This window comes from Sorex araneus, chromosome 3 (assembly GCF_027595985.1).
Source record: "Sorex araneus isolate mSorAra2 chromosome 3, mSorAra2.pri, whole genome shotgun sequence".
In the NCBI taxonomy this organism is placed as follows: Eukaryota; Metazoa; Chordata; class Mammalia; order Eulipotyphla; family Soricidae; genus Sorex; species Sorex araneus.
Genome location: NC_073304.1, coordinates 173730659 through 173748741, shown reverse-complemented (window position 1 = coordinate 173748741; position 18083 = coordinate 173730659). Strand labels below are relative to the sequence as shown.

Genomic DNA, 18083 nt, shown 5'->3' with positions numbered 1-18083 from the left:
GATCAATCAAGCACAGCAGCGGCTTCCCTGCCAATATCTGATGCTCCTTTGGAAGGTGAGCCACGGTCCACAGAGCCCTAGAGGCTCGTGTTCATCTGGCGTTCACATGAGCACAGACAGATGCAGCTGAACCAGGCGACACGGGTTCGATACAGCAAAGAACACCTGGTAATAGGGGAAAACCTGGGTCTGGCTGGGAGGGTGAAGGGTGAGAGAGGGAATGGAAAACTGGGTCATCCAAATCGCAGAGAGCTCTGAGAACAGGAAGAGCTGGGGGCACACAGGCTTCTCACCTGCTGGTGCTTGTCCCAGGGTGATTCAAAGTCCCAGTTGTCGGCCTCAGAAGACCCACCATAAGCTTGGCTTCTGATGCCAAGTCCGGAGAGCACAGTGCTCAACAGTGACCCGGCCCTGCAGAGTACACGCCACTGGCTTTGGCTGGACAGAGGAACCACCACCACTACTAGCTAGAGTGGAAGTGTCAGGAATGGTAGAGAATTAACTTTCAAACACAGGGGCTGGAGCGATAAGACAGTGGGTAGGGCATTTGCCTTGCATTCAGCAGATCCAGGTTTGATTCCCAGCATCCCATATGGTCCCTTGAGCACCTCCTGAGTGCAGTCGGTAGTAACTCCTATGCATTTCCAGGTGTGACCCAAAAAGCCCAAACCAAACCAAACGAAACTTTCCGAACACAAAATTTTAGGAGGCGAGGCAGAGGAACAACATGCTGTTCTCTGGTAGGGAAAATTTACCTTATTTTTTGATGATATAAAAAGGAAATTATAAACTCATTTGATTAAATAATTTTACTATTTGGGTGTTCAAGAAAAATTTCAGGGGCTGGAGTGATAGCACAGCGGGTAGGGCGTTTGCCTTGCACGCGGCCGACCCGGGTTCAAATCCCAGCATCCCATATGGTCCCCTGAGCACCGCCAGGGGTGATTTCTGAGTGCATGAGCCAGGAGTGACCCCTGTGCATGGCCGGGTGTGACCCAAAAAGCAAAAAAAAAAAAAAAAAAAAAAAAAAAAAGAAAAATTTCAGGTGGAAAAAGCTTGCAATCATGTTTGAGCAACAATTTGAAATATCTACTAGTTGGAATCTGCACATACACAAAGAATCACAAGGACCGGGGGCCAGACAGATCATGAGAAGTTAAGCCAATAAAGCATTCTGTTCCCAGACGGGCTCCTAGTAAATAAATCCCAGATGGATGGGCACTGCCCCCATTGAGTTTGCAGCCATTCCACAATAACAACGCCATCGTTTGATAATACAAACTGAAGATGGACAGTCTCTCACGTTCCTCCTGTCAAAACCACCTTTATCTCCAGGTCAATTCAGAGTCTGCAAGTACTTCTGAGCTCAATCAAGACCACAGTTTCCGTTGCCCTGAAGTCTCTATCTTGCCCCTACATCTCCTTTGCCTCTCCATCCTCTGAACATCTACTTTCACTTTCCTCATCATTGTCCTCAATGGTCGTGTCACCAACACTCTTACTGCCCATGGAGTGGCCAAACAGGAGGTATCCAGGTGGCTGTTCTGTGTCCAGGTCATGGGCTCCGTGACCATGTGAGTCCAAAGACAACTCTGACACAATAAAGTTGACTTTAATGTGAATCAGCTTCCTATAGGCATCTATTTGCTTGTCCAAAGTCCTTCATCTAGACTAAATGTTTTTATTTTTGTTCTTGAACTCTTTACTCTCATCTCAGAAGATGGCTTCACCTCTTCTAAACTACTTTTGGTCCCAGAAACTGCTTGCAGCCATGTCTCTAGACTGTGAACTAAGCCATTGCCCCCTACTGCCCCAGGAAGGGAAAAGATGCAATTTCTAACATAAATCTCCCTGGACTTAATTACTAAAATACTAAAATACAGAAATCCTAAACCGCACGGCCGCAGTAGCGGTTTAAGATTTTATATCTCTTCATTCTCAGCAATGGAAAACTAATTATCAAATGCTTCCTTGTCAGTAGGGCTGTTATTTTTTGGGGGAAACAACAACAATAGTAAGTTTTATGTTGAAATATGGAATGCAATCAAGGTAAAGAGAAAATGGGGTGAAGTTTATCAGTTACGCAGGTGGGAGTGGGGGCGTGGGGGGTGGGAGGTATACTGGGGTTTTTGGTGGTGGAATATGGGAACAGGTGAAGGGACGGGTGTTTGAGCATTGTATAACTGAGACATAAGCCTGAGAACTTTGTAACTTTCCACATGGTGATTCAATAAAATAAAAAATATAAAAAAAAGAAGATGGCTTCACCTCTTGTTCATGGTGGGGATGTAAGTGACCTCCTGAAGTGACCTCTTGAAATGACTTCCAATGGTCCTTTACATTGGCATGAATATGTCAATTTTTTCCAACAAAGAGTCATTTGGGGACTGGAGAAATACTATGGAAGGAAGGGCAATTCTTACACACAGCTAACCTGGGGTTCCATCCCCTGCATCCCATACAGTCCCCCAAGCACCACTAAGAGTGATCCCTGAGTGTAGAGCCAGCATCTGCCAATGTGGCCTCCAAACAAAAATAAAAAAGAAAAAGAAAAATGAAAAAGCCATTCCTTATCTTCCCAATTAAGGTTTCAATGACAATTATATTGATTTAATAAATGTAAGATTCCTAGCATAATCTTTACGGAGGGCTATAAAGGCGGATCCCTTTTCCTTTTCACTCACTACAAATGCACTCCCAAATTTATTTTTGTTAAATATATGTTTTACATCCTGAATTCCTAGGGATTCTATTCATTTAGCTCTCACCTCTTTCCCAAACCTTAAATCCCTTCTTTTTTCTTTTTTATCTGTTAGCCCTTTACAGACAAGCCTATTCTAGGGATACCCTTCCTTTGAAGAATCTTTCTTTTACATTCTTATACTCTTGTACGCTGCCGTGTCCTCCTTTCTTTCAACTGCTGAGGACGGACTCCCCAAATTCTCTGCTGCCTTCCTCTGGGCAGTGTTCCAGCTTCTCCTCACTGGATGGATCTTCCCTGACAACCTCAATGGCACCTGCTTCTTGTTGTACTCACAAGTGACCGACATCTTGACTCCCAGGGTCTCTTCTCAAGAGTGTTTCTGTTGAAGTTTTTATTCCCTGTTCAAATTTTGAACTCAGAACCTTCTTTTATGTTTGTTTGGGACCATACCTGGCAGTGCTCAGGACTTAACTCCTGGCTCTGCATTCAGGCATCCACTGCTGGTAGGCTTGGGGGGACCATATGGGATCTGGGGATTTGACCCATGTCAGCCACATGCAAGGCAGGTGCCCTACCTGCTGTACTACTGCTCTAGCCACAGAACCTTCTTATTCAAATCTGCTTCTTCTCTATTCTTCATATCCCAACTTATGGCAATGACCTATTTTAAACAGGAACAAACGAGAATGGTAAAGTGACGCTAGCTCTTTCTCTTTCTTCCCTCTGCCATCGCCACCTACCTGCTACCCAGCTCCTGTGACTTTTCTAAACTATCTCTCAAATCAAGACCGTTCTTTCCTGCCAGAGGTCTCACCTGATGTCTCACCTGGCTTCTTACTAGTTCCCTTACGGCATCCAGTCCCCAGCAGCTCCTTTTCTATGGGTCTTCCACATCACCCCCAAAGTTTTCTTCTGAAAAATCTCACTGGTTTTTCTTACCTTCCTACTGAGAAATGTCTGGTTTCCTGTGGTACCAATTCAGGACATGCTATATAACTGTACCTTCAAAAACTCCTCTCTCTGGGGACAGATATAGAATAATTGCATTCACATATATTAGATGACATATCCACAGGCAGGGAAAATGGACTAGGAGGAGGACTGGTCAATGGTTGGAATCAACCACAAGGGTGTGTGGGGTGGAGGGTAAATGTAAAAAAGAGAAGGGAACAGGATGACAATAATACTGGAAATGATCACGCTGGACAAGAATTGAGTTGAGTGTTAAAAGTAGGTAAAGGGATATAATGGATAACCTTTCAGTATCTGTATTGCACACTACAATGCCCAAAAGGGGAGAGAGAGAAAGAGAGAGAGAGGAAGGAAGAAGAAGAGAAAGAGGAGGTAAGAGAAGGAAAGGAGGAGGAGGAGGAGGAGGAGGAGGAGGAGGAGGAGGAGGAGGAGGAGGAGGGGGAGAAGAAGAGGAAGAAGAAGGAGAAGGAGGAGAAGGAAGAAAGAAGAAGAAGGAGAAGGAGGAGGAGGAGGAGGAGGAGAAGGAGGAGGAGGAGGAGAAAGAAGAAGAAGAAGAAGGAGGAGGAGGAGGAGGAGGAGGAGGAGACGACGACATTGTCTGGGAAATGTACACTGGTGGAGGGATGGGTGCTGGATAAAAACCTAATCATGGACAGCTGTGTAACAGTCTATCTCACAGTGATTCAATAATAAACTCTTAAAAATAAAAGTGTGCATTTCCTCTCTCCACTGCAGCCTCATCCCCTCACCTGCCTGACCCCTGTGGTATGACCACACTAAGCACGTGGCCATCTCACCTTTCTGCACTGGCCACTATCTCTACCTGGAATGTGAGTCTCCTTCTCCATCTGCACCAAGCCCGCTCACCTTTCCAAACTTAGCTCCAACACAACCTTTTCTGAAACCCCTTTCTCAGCTTACTCTGGGCTATTTGCCTCACAGCTTGGATTTCAATTTCTTGGTGGCTATACTCCTATCTGTTCCTCACGATGACAGCCTTTTGAAGTAATAATTCACTGATTTAACTGTTTCCCTAGTGTCAATCTTCTTTCTCCTTTAACAGATGTTTACTGCAACATTATAAAGAGAATATGTGGTTTTAAAAGTGACTGAGATGGCCAGAGCAATAGTACAGTGGGGAGGGTGTTTGCCTTGCACGAAGGCAACCCAGGTTGAATCCAAGACAACCCATATGGTTCCCCAAGCACCGCCAGGAGTAATTCCTGAGTGCAGGCCAGGAGTAACCCCTGAGCATCGCTGGGTGTGACCCAAAAAGCAAAAAAAAAATAAAGAAGGAAAGAAAGAAAGAAAAGAAGAAAGAAAGAAAGAAAGAAAGAAAGAAAGAAAGAAAGAAAGAAAGAAAGAAAGAAAGAAAGAAAGAAAGAAAGAAAGAAAGAAAGAGAGAGAAAGAAAGAAAGAAATAAGGTGACTGAAATGGAGCTGGAGCAGTAGCACCACAGTTAAAGTGCTTGCCTGGTCTGTAGCTGATTGGGAGTCCAATCCTTGGCATCCCATATGGTCCCTGAGCCTCACCATGAGTTATCCTTAAGCACAGAGGCAAGACTAATCCCTGAGCACTGGTGAGTCCCCCAAACAAAATAAAAACAACCCCCAAATGGCTGAAATATATAAGAATAAAATAAGTGTTTGCTTTGGCAGCACATGTAATAAGGACGATTGAGATAAGAACACACACCATCTTGTTCACAGATGGTCTGGATGAGATATTCTAACAGAAAATAATAAGGAGATAAGGACACTTCAAAGAAAAAAAACCAAAAAACTAGATTCTATTCCCTCTTGCCATGTAGGAATAAAATCAATCAAAAGGAAAAATAAAGTCCATCTCTATTGTCACTGTCACTGTCATCCCGTTACTCATTGATTTGCTCGAATGGGCACCAGTAACGTCTCCATTGTGAGACTTGTTACTGTTTTAGGCATATCGAATATGCCACGGGTAGCTTGCCAGTCTCTGCCGTGCAGGTGACATACTCTAGGTAGCTTGCGGGGCTCTCTGAGAGGGACGGAGGAATTGAACCCAGGTCAGCCATGTGCAAGGTGAATGCCCTACTGCTGTGCTATCACTCCAGCCCTAAAATACATAAAATCACAGCCAAATGCTACATGTTGATTTTTCTTACCAATTATGTTATTGGTAACACTGCAGTGGACTTCTATTATTCTCATTTATTTCAGAAATGTTTTAGCATTTTTTTTATCTCCTTCCAAGATCAGTGATCTAAACTTGACTAATGTGGTCACTTCAATGCAAGAATATAAAGTAGCCCAAATACTCAAGTAACTTAAATTTGGTTGTTGTCAAGAGATGTTAGGATTCAAACAGGAGTCAAAACATAGCACTTGCCTTGAACTCAAGTTCCTAAAGCATCCAGATGTGTTAGTGATACTTTTGGAGGGAAAAAAAAAAGAAATGGATAGTGTTAACTTTTAGACCCAAGTTTATCAATCCTACCATCTTTTTTTTCACCATTGGGCAAACACTTCAAGAAAACAGACTGACTATCCTTGATAACTTGTTCTTTATTCTTTATAATCCAAAATATGTCATCCAGCCAGGGTTGTTCTAAGTGTTAAAAAAATAAAGCCATCGGCACAGTCTTATTTATCTGGGCTTATTTGTTCTTAAACAAATAAACGACGTGCATGTAGGCTAAAGAGTAGCCAGGACCAGAAACCAGCATTTTCCATTTGACTGTACCCCTTGAGCTCAAATGGAGAGAATATTATGAAGAAAGGTCTCAAAAGCCAATTTATGAAAGTCTGTCCTAATAAATCTGCCTCATCTTCCTCTTGTAACTGGTAGTGTCCCTCAAATTCTATTAGAATTTATTTGCTTTACAGAAGTTTATTTCAGCAAGCGCAGGTCTAGCTGAACCAGAGTCCTGAACCTAAGAATCCAGGGTTGGACTCTCCAAGCTACTCTCTTACAAGAGGGTTATATCAGAATTATAAAGCAGAGCAAAAGGACAACTTGCAGTCAGCATTTATTTTGACTTACATGTCGAGAAAACCTAGCAGTAACTAGCATACCAGAACCTGGAAGTAGGTAGTAGTTCTAAATTCCTTTAATTTGGCTTAAACAAAATTTATCCTTTAAGGATTTCCTCTATGTGTCAGGTAGAGGAAGGTGTAGGCATATGACTATCTGCAGAGCAATGGCAGGAATGAAAGATGATGGGGAAAACTGCGAGAAAAAACAAATGAACATGTAACTGAAAACAAGGTGGAATCCTCAAGAGAGAGAATGTCATCATGGTATTTAAGAATGGATCCTAAAACCTCCAGAACCTAACTGCAGCCATGCTTATAGCCACTTTCCATAGGCTCGGATGAGCCTGACCTATGAGGGAACCTGCAGAAAAACCCAGGTAGGTGGGACCCGTAACTGAGATCTTCAAGCTCGCTCGGAAAAGGACTGGGCCTCCTCCCCCCAGCTCCCTAGTTTTCCAATAGCTTGGCAGTCACACCCACAAACTGCCCCCGGCACCATATAATCTCATCAACGGCCATGGTCCAGAGACCATGAAACAAAGCTCCCAGAAGAGAGCAACATAGAACAACCTGGAGTGCGCTTGCAGCCGTGCAACCTCTTAGACTCTAGCCCACTGATGTACCAAAAGTAGCACACATTTATTTGGGTTTAACATACATCTTGTCATCTCTTTTACAGGGCTTAAGTGGCTCTAGGATAAAATACCACAATCTTCACACACTTTCCTCTTATGTGGGTGGGAAGGTATAACAGTGGTGGGACTGGTGTTTGAATATTAAATGTAATGAATTATTGTAAACAACTTTATAAAAATAAAATAAAATGAAATTAAAAAAAAAAGACTTGAGCATCCAGAAGCTCAAGCACAAAACATCCCATTGCAGCACTGTTCACAATATCCAGAACCTGGAAACAACCCGAGTGCCCAAGAACAGACGACTGGTTAAAGAAACTTTGGTACATCTACACAATGTGTAGATGGAATACAATGTGTAGATGTTCCTAGGCAGCTGTTAGGAAAGATGAAGTCACGAAATTTGCTGATAAGTGGATGGTCATGGAGAGTATCATGCTAAGTGAAATGAGTCAGAAAGAGAGGGACAGACATATTTATATTTATATTGTGGAATATGTAGGGCGTTTGCCTTGCACAAGGCACAAGCTTACTCTTAGAGAGCCCGGCAAGCTACCGAGAGTATCCTGCCCACACGGCAAAGCCTGGCAAGCTACCCGTGGCATATTCAATATGCCAAAAACAGTAACAACAAGTCTCACAATGGAGACGTAACTGGTGCCGGCTCAAGCAAATTGATGAACTGCCAGGAGCCAATGCCTGGGAACCAATATGTCAGTACAAACTGACCTGTAACTAAGGAACAACCACTTCTTGGGAAAAATATCAAAGTACCTTTTGAAGGTTGCAGAACAATGCCCAGGGTAACTGCCATCAGGGCCCACATCCAGTTTCGTTAAATTTTTGCATTCTTTGCTATTCTCCCATTCTGCCTACTTTCTCATATAATCAATTATAAAAGATTAGCTTAAGAGAAATAAAATTGGAGCTTGCTCCCATTCTTCTTGTGTCCGTCTCTTTATTTTGTGTCTGTCTTACGTCTATCTCTTTCTGTCTGTGTCTGTCTCCTTTTCACTCATGCACCCTCTCCCGGCTACCCACGTTGACCAAGTCCCGTGGGACAGGACAATGAACAACAAGACGACAGTGCTACAGTGCTATTGTGGAATATAAAATAACATAATATGAGACAGACACCCAAGGACAGTAGACACAAGGGTCGGGAATATTGCTCCATGGTTGGAAGCTTGCCTCGTGAGCTGGGGGAGAAGGCAGCTGGAATAGAGAAGGGATCACTAAGTCAATGATGGTTGGAGGGATCGTTTGAGATGGGAGATGTGTGCTGAAAGTAGACAAAGGACCAAACATGATGGCCTCTCAGTATCTGTATTGCAAACCATAATGCCCCAAAGTAGAAAGAGAGTAAGAGGGAAATTTTCTGCCATAGAGGCAGGGGGAGGGTTAAGAAGGGGATACTGGGGACATTGGTGGTGGAAAATTCACACTAGTGGAGGGATGGGTGTTCAATCATTGTATAACTGAAACTCAAACATGAAAGCTTTGTAACTGTAACTCACGATGATTCAATTTTTTAAAAAGTGCGTGGAAGACTAGAGAGATAGCTAAATGCCTCGCACACATGCTTAGCACACAAAAAGCATGGGTTTGATCCTGGGTAACTCAGAGTTCCCCGCCCCCCCCCCCCCGCCGGTCTCTGAATAGAAAGTAGCCCCCCAATACTGACAGGTGTGCCCTGCCTTAAAACAAAAACAAAGAGTGCAGAAGACAAGCCTCTAATTCCCCGTGAAACACAAGCAAAGGTGAGGAGGTGACAGGCATTTTGAATCGTCTTACATTTTCACATGACCCAGCCAACCTTGTCCCACTGGTCCCCTGATCACACCTAGTTGGTTCTCTTCCTTCAAAAGCACGAATGCCAGGGGGCACACATGTGATGGCGATGAAAACTCTTGAGACTAAAGATGGAAACTGGCATCAAAACCCAAGTGAGACACACAGAACAAAGCAAAGGCCACAGCGGCAGCTCCGTGTTCCACTGCCTCAAAGACACACGGTATCTGGCTATGGAAGCTTCGGCCAGGCAGCTGGGAGCACAGCGCATGAGCCAGGGCTGAGCTCGGCTTGTCCATTCCGGTCCAGAGTGAACTGTGCTCTGCCCTCAAGGAGATCTCCAAGGAGAACTAGACCAAGAGGCCTCACAGAGCTAGAATCGACCACTGAGGCCTTAAGACACATCATCTGAAAGTGTGGAGGGATGGTGCTACACGGATCAAGCACTGGTCAAGGTTCCCCTGGAGGGTGTCTGTCAACCAGGCCCGGGCATCACACCCACCACTTTCCCGGGATGCCTTGAGGGAGTATTATGCTAAGTCCTCGCCTCCCCCACCCACTCAGCACTGGCCTTGTGGGTGTGCTGGATAAAAGCGTCATGAAAACGCCAACCCGGGGTCATTTGTTTAATTTCAATTCTGCAGAAGTAAAAATAGAATGAGCTCAGGCTTTGACAGCCTGTCAATGGGGCACAGAGACCAGGCAGCTGGCCAGCTGCCTCTCTCTGCCCGAGAAGACCCCCAGGGCCAGGAGGGTCCCTGCTTTGCTGACCCTCCGGCTCTGGCTCTCAGTCCTCTCCCCCCTACCACCCACCCACACTGCTTCTTCATACTCCCAAGATTTCCCCTCTCCTCCTCTGCTCCCTGCCCTCTCCTTCATCCCCAGGGTTCTCTGCTTGTCTCTCTCCCAAAGACTGGCTCCTCCCGGAGTTGGGGGGGGGGGTAGCTCTCACCAGGCAGCCCCCCTCAGGGCACTCTTCTGTCCTGGCTTCCCAGACTCCCAAAGTTTGGAGGAGTCACTCTACTACCGCACCCTCATCTTTGTTCTCCATCCCTTCCGCAGGCCCCAGATGGGACAAGATTTAGAGAGATGGTGTTTCGGAGACAAAGATGCTCCCTGGGCAGGCACTGGGAGGCCGCCTCTCCCCGACTCTCCTCCAGCCAAAGAGGCTTATTATTCACCTCGGTCAGCAGTGCCGGTGGGCAAGCAGTCTGAGTGAGGCTCAGTCTGTATTCTGGCCCAGCCTGAGTCTGTGTTTTAGAAAAATTGATTCTTGAATTTCACAAAGTTTATTATTTTCTTTGAAATGTTCCGGGCCAGGGTGATAGCACAACAAGAAGAGCACTTGCCATGTGTGTGGCCAACCCAGGTTTGATCTCCGGCACCCCAACGGTCCCCCAAAGCCCTACCAGGAGTAAGCCCTGAGCACCTCTGGATGTGGCCCCAAAACAAATAACAACCAAAAAATTTTTTAAAAGGTTCAGCTTGCCTTCTCCAGTTCTGATCCTTGAGGTTCACATTTACCCTTCATCAACCTCCTTACAATTCTGGCTTACGAAGAGAAGGTTCTTAGTTTCTTGGCCAGACTGATAGTACAGCAGGTGGTGTATTTGCCTTGCATGGGGCTGACCCAGGTTCAATCACTGGCTCCCCATACAGTCCCCCAAGCCTGCCAGGAGTGATCTCTGAGCAGAGACAGGAGTAAGCCCTGAGCACTGCTGGGTGCGGCCAGTCAAAAACAAGAAAAAAAGAAGGGAGGGAGGAAGGAAGGGAGGGAGGGAAGAAAGGGAGGGAGGAAGCAGGTGGGAGGGAGGAAGGAAGGAAGGAAAGGGAAGGAAGGAAGGAAGGAAGGAAGGAAGGAAGGAAGGAAGGAAGGAAGGAAGGAAGGAAGGAAGGAAGGAAGGAAGGAAGGAAGGAAGGGAGGGAGGGAGGGAGGGAGGGAAGGAAGGGAGGGAGGAAGCAGGTGGGAGGGAGGAAGAAAGGAAAGGGAAGGAAGGAAGGAAGGAAGGAAGGAAGGAAGGAAGGAAGGAAGGAAGGAAGGAAGGAAGGAAGGAAGGGAGGGAGGGAGGGAGGAAGGAAGGAAGGAAGGAAGGAAGGAAGGAAGGAAGGAAGGAAGGGAGGGAGGAAGATCTTTTTGTTCAGGTCCCTAGATCTACATCAAAAGTCAAAGTGGGCTGGGGGTGGGGGGATGCTCGTGTACCCCCACTGCATGAGTCTCAGAAAGGTCCTGCAGCTTGACCCCATTTCACCCCTAGCTCTCATGGTGTCTCGAGACTCTAACAAAGCGGAAGGACCCAGTGAGCTGAGCTTAGTTCCTGAGTTGCTCAACCTTCAATGGCTCCTTTCCTGCGTGAGCTGCGGGTGCGGGCAACTGCCCTTCCTGTGGGTAGCCACTCACTTTCTCTGGGGAGAGAACTTCGTGCTGGTATGAGGAACACCCAGGGGGGAAGACAGTCAGCAGACCACTCACTCAGACACATCCGTGAGAAGAACTTTCACTGGTTTTCTTGCTATCTTACTCGGCTATACTTTGGTCCACTGTCAAGTGAGTCCCTATTTCTGTTTTCACATACACACACACACACACACACATCAAATAGGGCTACCATACATTAAGGGGACTCCCCTCAAGAGCGGGCATCTACTCAGGCCCCGGCTCCACACACAGTGCTCTCTACGTGGCTGTGACACTGCTCCCTTCACCTCCAAGGCCTATTGGCGATGTCCACTCCTCACGCAGATGTGCAGAGCTGGACCTGTAGCCTCAGATGCTGGACCTTGTAGTCACCCAAATCAAAGGCGCCCAGAAGGCTGGCGGCCACCAGGCGCAGGCAGGTTTTCCACTTGTGCATGTCAAGGCGCTGGATCCCATCATGGAAACTGAGAACATTCTGAAGAAAAGGATCGTGTCCCGGCAGCCCAGGAAACGTGGCTTCTGTGGTAGCAAGCCACAGGTGTCAAAGTGGGGAAAGAGAGGATGGAAGGAAACATCTCGGATGCACTTGAAAGAGCCATGGAAATCTGCACCAAGCAGCAGGCCCCAAGGAACAGCAAGTCCGCTGGGGACAAGAAGAATGGGCAGCCCTGAGTGGCGGGGTGGAAATGGCAGCCCCCATCCACGGTTGCTGGGAAGACGTGCTACCTTTGGCAAAGCAGCAGCCACATGAGTCCAGAGGCTGTCAGCAGCAAGGTACCACAGATGCAAGTGTTGGAGCATCCCCACGGGACTGCTAACAGAGACGAGACCCAATGACTTTCCTGGTCCAAAAGCAAAGGCCAGCCGGAAGGTGGAGGCAGAAATCATAGAGCTAACGCAATTTCCTTATAACGATGCAGTTGCACCCAAGATCCACGCTGCTTCATGAACGCCGGGGAGCAAGAAAATAGCCAAGGCATTCACATGTGTTGGCAATGTCAATTGCCGGTCTGACGAGGTATCACTCACTCATCATTCCCCAGCGCTGACAGCCAAAGGCTAGCCTCGAATCTCCAAACCCAAACAGCCCTAACTATGGGCAAGAGGGAGACAGAATATCTGCAGCCCCCTTGGAGACCCGGATCTCCAGACTCCCAGAGCTCATGGCCCAGATTTCAGAGCGGATCTTCTCAGCAACCCAGGAAGCAATGAGCCAGGGGGGACGGAGCCTCCAGCAAACACCGGTGACCGCCCAAGTACAGCGTCAGAGGCTGATGTTGAGCTGTGTAGCTGAGAAGGCGACGTGGATTAGGACACTGGGGATGGCAAAGAACGTGAACCTCCCAGGAATGAACAAAGGTGGAGGCTCTGAGAGAGAACTCGCAGGGAACGTCTCCCGGAACACAAGACCAATGGCCCACTCAGGGGACCCGTGTCCACTGTTTGTCCTAGAACCATCAAATGCTGTTAATGAGAGGAAGAGAGAAGCGGAGACTACAGATCCCACCCATGTGAGCCTCCGTGAGTGCTCCCTGGGGAGTCTTGGACCATGTGGGGTGAGAGACAGGAATGGAGCATTTCTGACTTTTTTTTTTTGCTTTTTTTGGGTCACACCCAGCAATGCTCAGGGGTTACTCCTGGCTCTGCACTCAGGAATTACTCCTGGCGGTGCTTGGGAGACCATATGGGACACCAGGGATTGAACTCAGGTCAGCCACAGGCAAGGCAAATGCCCTACCCGCTGTGTTATCGCTCCAACCCCCGACTTATTTCTGATATGAATTTCCTGAGTTCAAAGAGAGAGCCTCAGCTGAGACCTGACCCAAGGGGAGGCTTCTCCACCAAAACTGTTGTAGCTCCGAAAGGTTCTGTGCCCAGTGAAAGAGCTGCCAAGGAGCTACAGCCCTTGTCCACGTTTCTCTGTCTTCCTGACAGAGTGGTGCAAATTTTACATCCACTGCAGTTATGAAAACCTTTCTCCCCGCAATCGTCTCTGGGGTGGGGGGTTGGTGGGAGGAAGTTGGGCTACACCTGGCAATGCTCAGGGCTGTTCCCAGCTGTGTTCAAAAGGGACTCCTGGGAGTGCTCGGGGGAATGAGGTGGTGCCAGGGATTCAAACCAGGATTGAAGTCAAAGCTTGGGCACGAAAGGCAAGTGCCTACCTCCTGTACTATCTTTTTGGCCCTTTGTAAAAGATGCCCTCACCTAAGCTGAAGACAATACAGCTTCACATGACCAGTATAGTCCTCGCACCCTGATGTTGGGTTCTGGCTGAGAAAGGGAAACACCCTTCACAACTGCTCCAGTCTCCACCAGAACTCAGCCTGACAGTTTCAGGGCATGCTAGCAAACATTTACTCGTTTGTTTGTTTTTTTCTTTTTAGTTGGTTGGTTGGTTTGAGCCACACCTGCCAGTGCCCCAGGCTTACTCCTGACTCTGATCTCAAGGCTCACTCCTGGCAGGGTTCAGGGAGCCATCTGTAGTGGCAGGGATCAAATCCAAGCTGGCCATCTGCAAATCAAGCACCCTCCCCACTGGACGGTCACTCCGGCCCAGTGGATGCTTAATCTGCACTAGCTTTGGAGGTGCCCTGCCGAGAACTTTCCAGGAGTGAGGTTTGTCCAAGCTGATGGGTACCGAAGCTGGTTTCCCACAAGTTCATTCGAAAGGCGGTGCCCCTTTGCCTCCTTTTAGGAGTGACTGTTTCCTCTGGAATGGGTCTCCAGCTCCCTGACACGCGGGCCGGGGGGCACTGAAATCCCTAGTCCTTCTCTACATGCACCCTAGGAGGAAACCGGGAAGAGAAGAGACTCCTGCTAATTCCGAACCTTAGGATAAGCCCCGTTATTTCTACCTTGTCTTGATTGAGATCTTCTTAGATATCAGCCCTGAAGACAAAAAAAAAAAAAACCCCAAAAATAAAACCAATAGGGACAAGGCTGATGGGGCAGTCAGGTGTGATGGAGAAGCACTGCCGAGAACAAGAAAGCCAGGTCCAAGGTGTGCCAGAGAACTGGCAGAGCCCCTAGCCCTGGCCTCACTGCCTGCCGGGGCAACATCTCCAGAACTGAGTGCAGAAAGAAGCCGCCCGGTCCTTCCTGGGAACCTACCCAGGGGTTTCCTGGACACCTCAGGTGGAGGCCATGACGATCAGGCTACATCCATGTTAATAGCTTTAAGGTGATGTGAGGTGGCACTAGGAAAATTCGGACAGAACAGACAGCAACCCCTCGCTCCCCTCCCGCCCCCCCCCCCGTCCCCGCCGCCTTCCCGCACATTTCCAGTCTTGGGTTTCACCCGGGAACCCTCCTCATCAGCCCAGCACCCACGTGTGTTCTTCCCGGGGAGCAGGAAGGTGAAGAAGTTCTTACCTGGGTGTGCTGGGAGCGGCGCTCATGTGGACGCAGGATGCCGGGTACCAGTCCAGGGCGTGCGCGGGGGGTCGGCGGCGCGTCCGGGGCGCACCGAGGCTGCGGGACGAGCGCTCAGCACATCTCCCGGGAAGCCCGGTTTTGCCAGGAGCAGAGCCAGTCCCTTTCGGGGGAGGGAGGAGGAGCCTGACGACAGCGACCCGAGCGGGGCTGGAGCCAGCTGGCGCCGCCGAGGGGCGCGGGGCACCTGGGCGCCGGGACGGGCCGGCTGTGCTCTGCGCGCCGGGAGCAGCGGGGGCGGGAGGAAGCGGAACTCCCCCTCTCCGTGCGCTCCCAGCTCCCCGCTGGTCTCTGCGGCTCCTTACCGCATCGCCTTCCCGCTTTCTAAATATACACTCGTCCCCTCCCCGTGCTCTGCGCGCCTCTCCTGCTGTCCCTGCCTACCTCGGTGCTGGCCGCTGCTGGCCGCCCGGGCGCTGTGCCTCGCTCCCCGCGCGCGCGTCCCCCCTCTCTCTCTCCCCGGCTCTCCTCCCCTCCCCCCTGGACTCGGGGTGATGCTGCCTGGATTCTCCTGGAGGGGCCTGGCGCCAACCTAGAGCACTGCAGTGTAACTCAGACACACACACACACACACACACACACGCACGCACGCACACGCACACACACGCGCGCGCGCGCGCGCACACACACACACACACACACACACACGCAGGCCCCTTCGACCCAAGCGCGCCTGGAAAATCAGACCATCAAGTTTCGTGCAGGGGAAAACAACAGCCGCCCGAGCCTTCTGCTTGCGATACTAATGCCCGTCTGGCAACCAGATTATCATGTCGCAAGCAAAAGTGGGAAAGAGGTGCAAGGAAGGCGAGCGGGCACTGATTGCCAGCGAGTCCACAGGTGGCCTGCGGAGGCAGGGGAGGGTGCAATCCAGACCCGGGAGTGTCAAAATCCTGGCACTGTAAGTCAAGCAGGGCAGAGCTGCCCAGGACTCCTGCTGCAAATGAGAAGACTGAAGTTCAGAGAGGGCCCCGGACCTGCCCAGGGTCACACAGCCAGGAGGCACTGTAAGGCACCCCTTTCCTCCATTGCTCTCACCCCGAGCAACCATGTCTTGGGGCTGTCCTCTGAGCCCCGTGAGCTCTGACTCCCACCAAACCGCCAGGAAGTCTCCTTCCTCCAAGCAGGCTGGGGACAAACGACAACCCCCAGAGGGGCAGCAGTTCGGAAAGGGAAGTGAGAAACCCTCCCCCCCTCTCTTCCAGAGACCCAGCCAGCTTCAAGGAGGCCCATCTCCCACTTGCTTCCCACCCTCCCCTCCATCCTTCATCCTTCCCGTGCGCTTGGACACCTCTGCTTCCACAGTCCCCACAGCCTGCTTCCTAGACCTCAGGAGAGTGATCCCTGGAGCCCTCAGTTGGCACATCAAATGGGAGGCACAGCCGGGTCCTGCGTCCGCTTCCTAGCCAGGTGGGGCTGTCCCCAGCCGTACTTCCTGCTCCCAGATATTGCACCAGGCCCTTGGACCCTTCACACCGCCAGCCCCCGGAGCCCTTTAGGACCTCGTCTGGACTGAGGAATGGGGTATCACCAACAGCTCTTCCCTTCGGAGAATACGCCAGTATTTTGTAGGCACCTATGTGCTCTCTTGGGGGGGGGGAGGGGGCAAGGTAGGATATTGATTCCAAAACTGTGTGCCCTGAAGTAACTCAGGGATGAAGAGTCTCTGGAGTTCTACTGGTCATTAAGAAGAGTTTGTCCAATGTGGCCACTGAGAAGCAGATGAGAGTTAAGTCTGAACTCCGGATAAGGGATCCCCGCCCCACTCTTGACAAGCTGTGTCAACTTGGGCAAGTTGTTTAACCTCTACCTCTACGCCTTAGCTTCTCTGAAAGGGGGAGAAAGCAACTGGCAGTGCCGGTAAGTCAATGGGAAGTCAACTGCAGGCACGTCAGTGGGACGACCCAACACTCAACTCTTCTGTCATTGATGAGGCCAGAGTCATCGTGAGGGCCAGGGAAGTTCTCAGAACTTTCCGAAGGGCAGTTCCCAGCTGGCTAGCCCTGAACATGCTGTTTAGCCCTCACCCCTCCTCTCCCCATTCAGACCATCTTAATCTCTAAAAGGAATAACGTCTCTCTCACAGAACTATGGGAGGAGCCATAAAATCAGGCACGTGCAGCATCTAGCCTAGAGCCTGCAACAGAAGAAGCATCACAGCCTCTTAGCCTCAGCCTCTCCCGATTTATTTTCCTGAGCAAGACACTTTGACTTTTCACAGCCTCCTGGGGTTGCAAAGATCAACATAACACCTGTAAATTATCTGGCACACGGTAAGTGATAAATGTATGCTAATTACCCATCTTTCTTCCCAAAGTTTATTTTTACCTGGAAGCATCGCCACCGCATCCCAATGATTCACAGTCTCATTCATCCTCTACTTGGGTCCTGTTCTAGCACCGGCTCATTTAAATGCATTTACATCTTTTCCACATTCATTCAGCAAAAATTTACAGCTACATACTATGCGCTTCCAGGCACTGAGCTCTACTTGGGCGTGTAGCTACTTGTTTAAGTGAATTTAATCCCCAGAAGCTAGAAATGGGTTTTCCATGTGCTTTGATTTTTCACCACCTCCTGCAGAGCTAGCCATAATCATAGGTTCAGTGGTAGGAGGGACACCTAGAGATTAGAGCGGTCAACATTCTCATTTTTAGCTGAGAAAGGATCACTGGCTTTCACACAATGAGAGGGGAAAAGAAAGAAAGAAAGAAAGAAAGAAAGAAAGAAAGAAAGAAAGAAAGAAAGAAAGAAAGAAAGAAAGAAAGAAAGAAAGAAAGAAAGAAAGAAAGAAAGAAAGACAAAATGGGAAAATGGTGCAGGTCTTGCCTACTCCTCTAGTAGTCTTTGAATTATGCAAAATTTTCTCACCATCTGCTCCGTGGAAAACTAGTTCCTTAGAATGTTAATAGTTGACAATTGACAATTCAACAAAGGATTCTGTGGCTAAGCTTGTTTGAGAAATAATACGTTAAGCAAAATAAAACCTTGGTTCACTTTTTTTTGGGGGGTATGGTCAGTTTTGGCTTTTTCACAGACTTTTTGTCAGACTTTTCACAACCTATAAGATGAGTGTTGTGTGTCTCAGAGAAAGGTTCTAATCCACCTTATTAAATGT

The 18083-nt window shown here is 48.8% G+C and overlaps 1 protein-coding gene across 8 annotated transcripts in view; it reads right to left on the bottom strand.

Annotated features, from left to right (window-relative positions):
- GRAMD1B (GRAM domain containing 1B) overlaps nucleotides 1-15348 on the bottom strand; it is a 214273-nt gene extending 198925 nt beyond the window's left edge. For 3 of the 8 annotated variants that reach the window (XM_055132831.1, XM_055132830.1, XM_055132833.1), the window contains exon 1: nucleotides 14906-15348. Coding sequence is in view for 1 of the 8 variants with exons in the window: in XM_055132838.1 (XP_054988813.1) it covers nucleotides 14906-14931 (26 nt within the window). In the remaining 7 variants the exon portion in view is untranslated. The remainder of the gene's footprint in view (nucleotides 1-14905) is intronic. The other 5 variants (XM_055132836.1, XM_055132837.1, XM_055132835.1 and 2 more) reach the window with 4 other exon arrangements.
- Between the last annotated feature and the right edge of the window lie 2735 nt (nucleotides 15349-18083).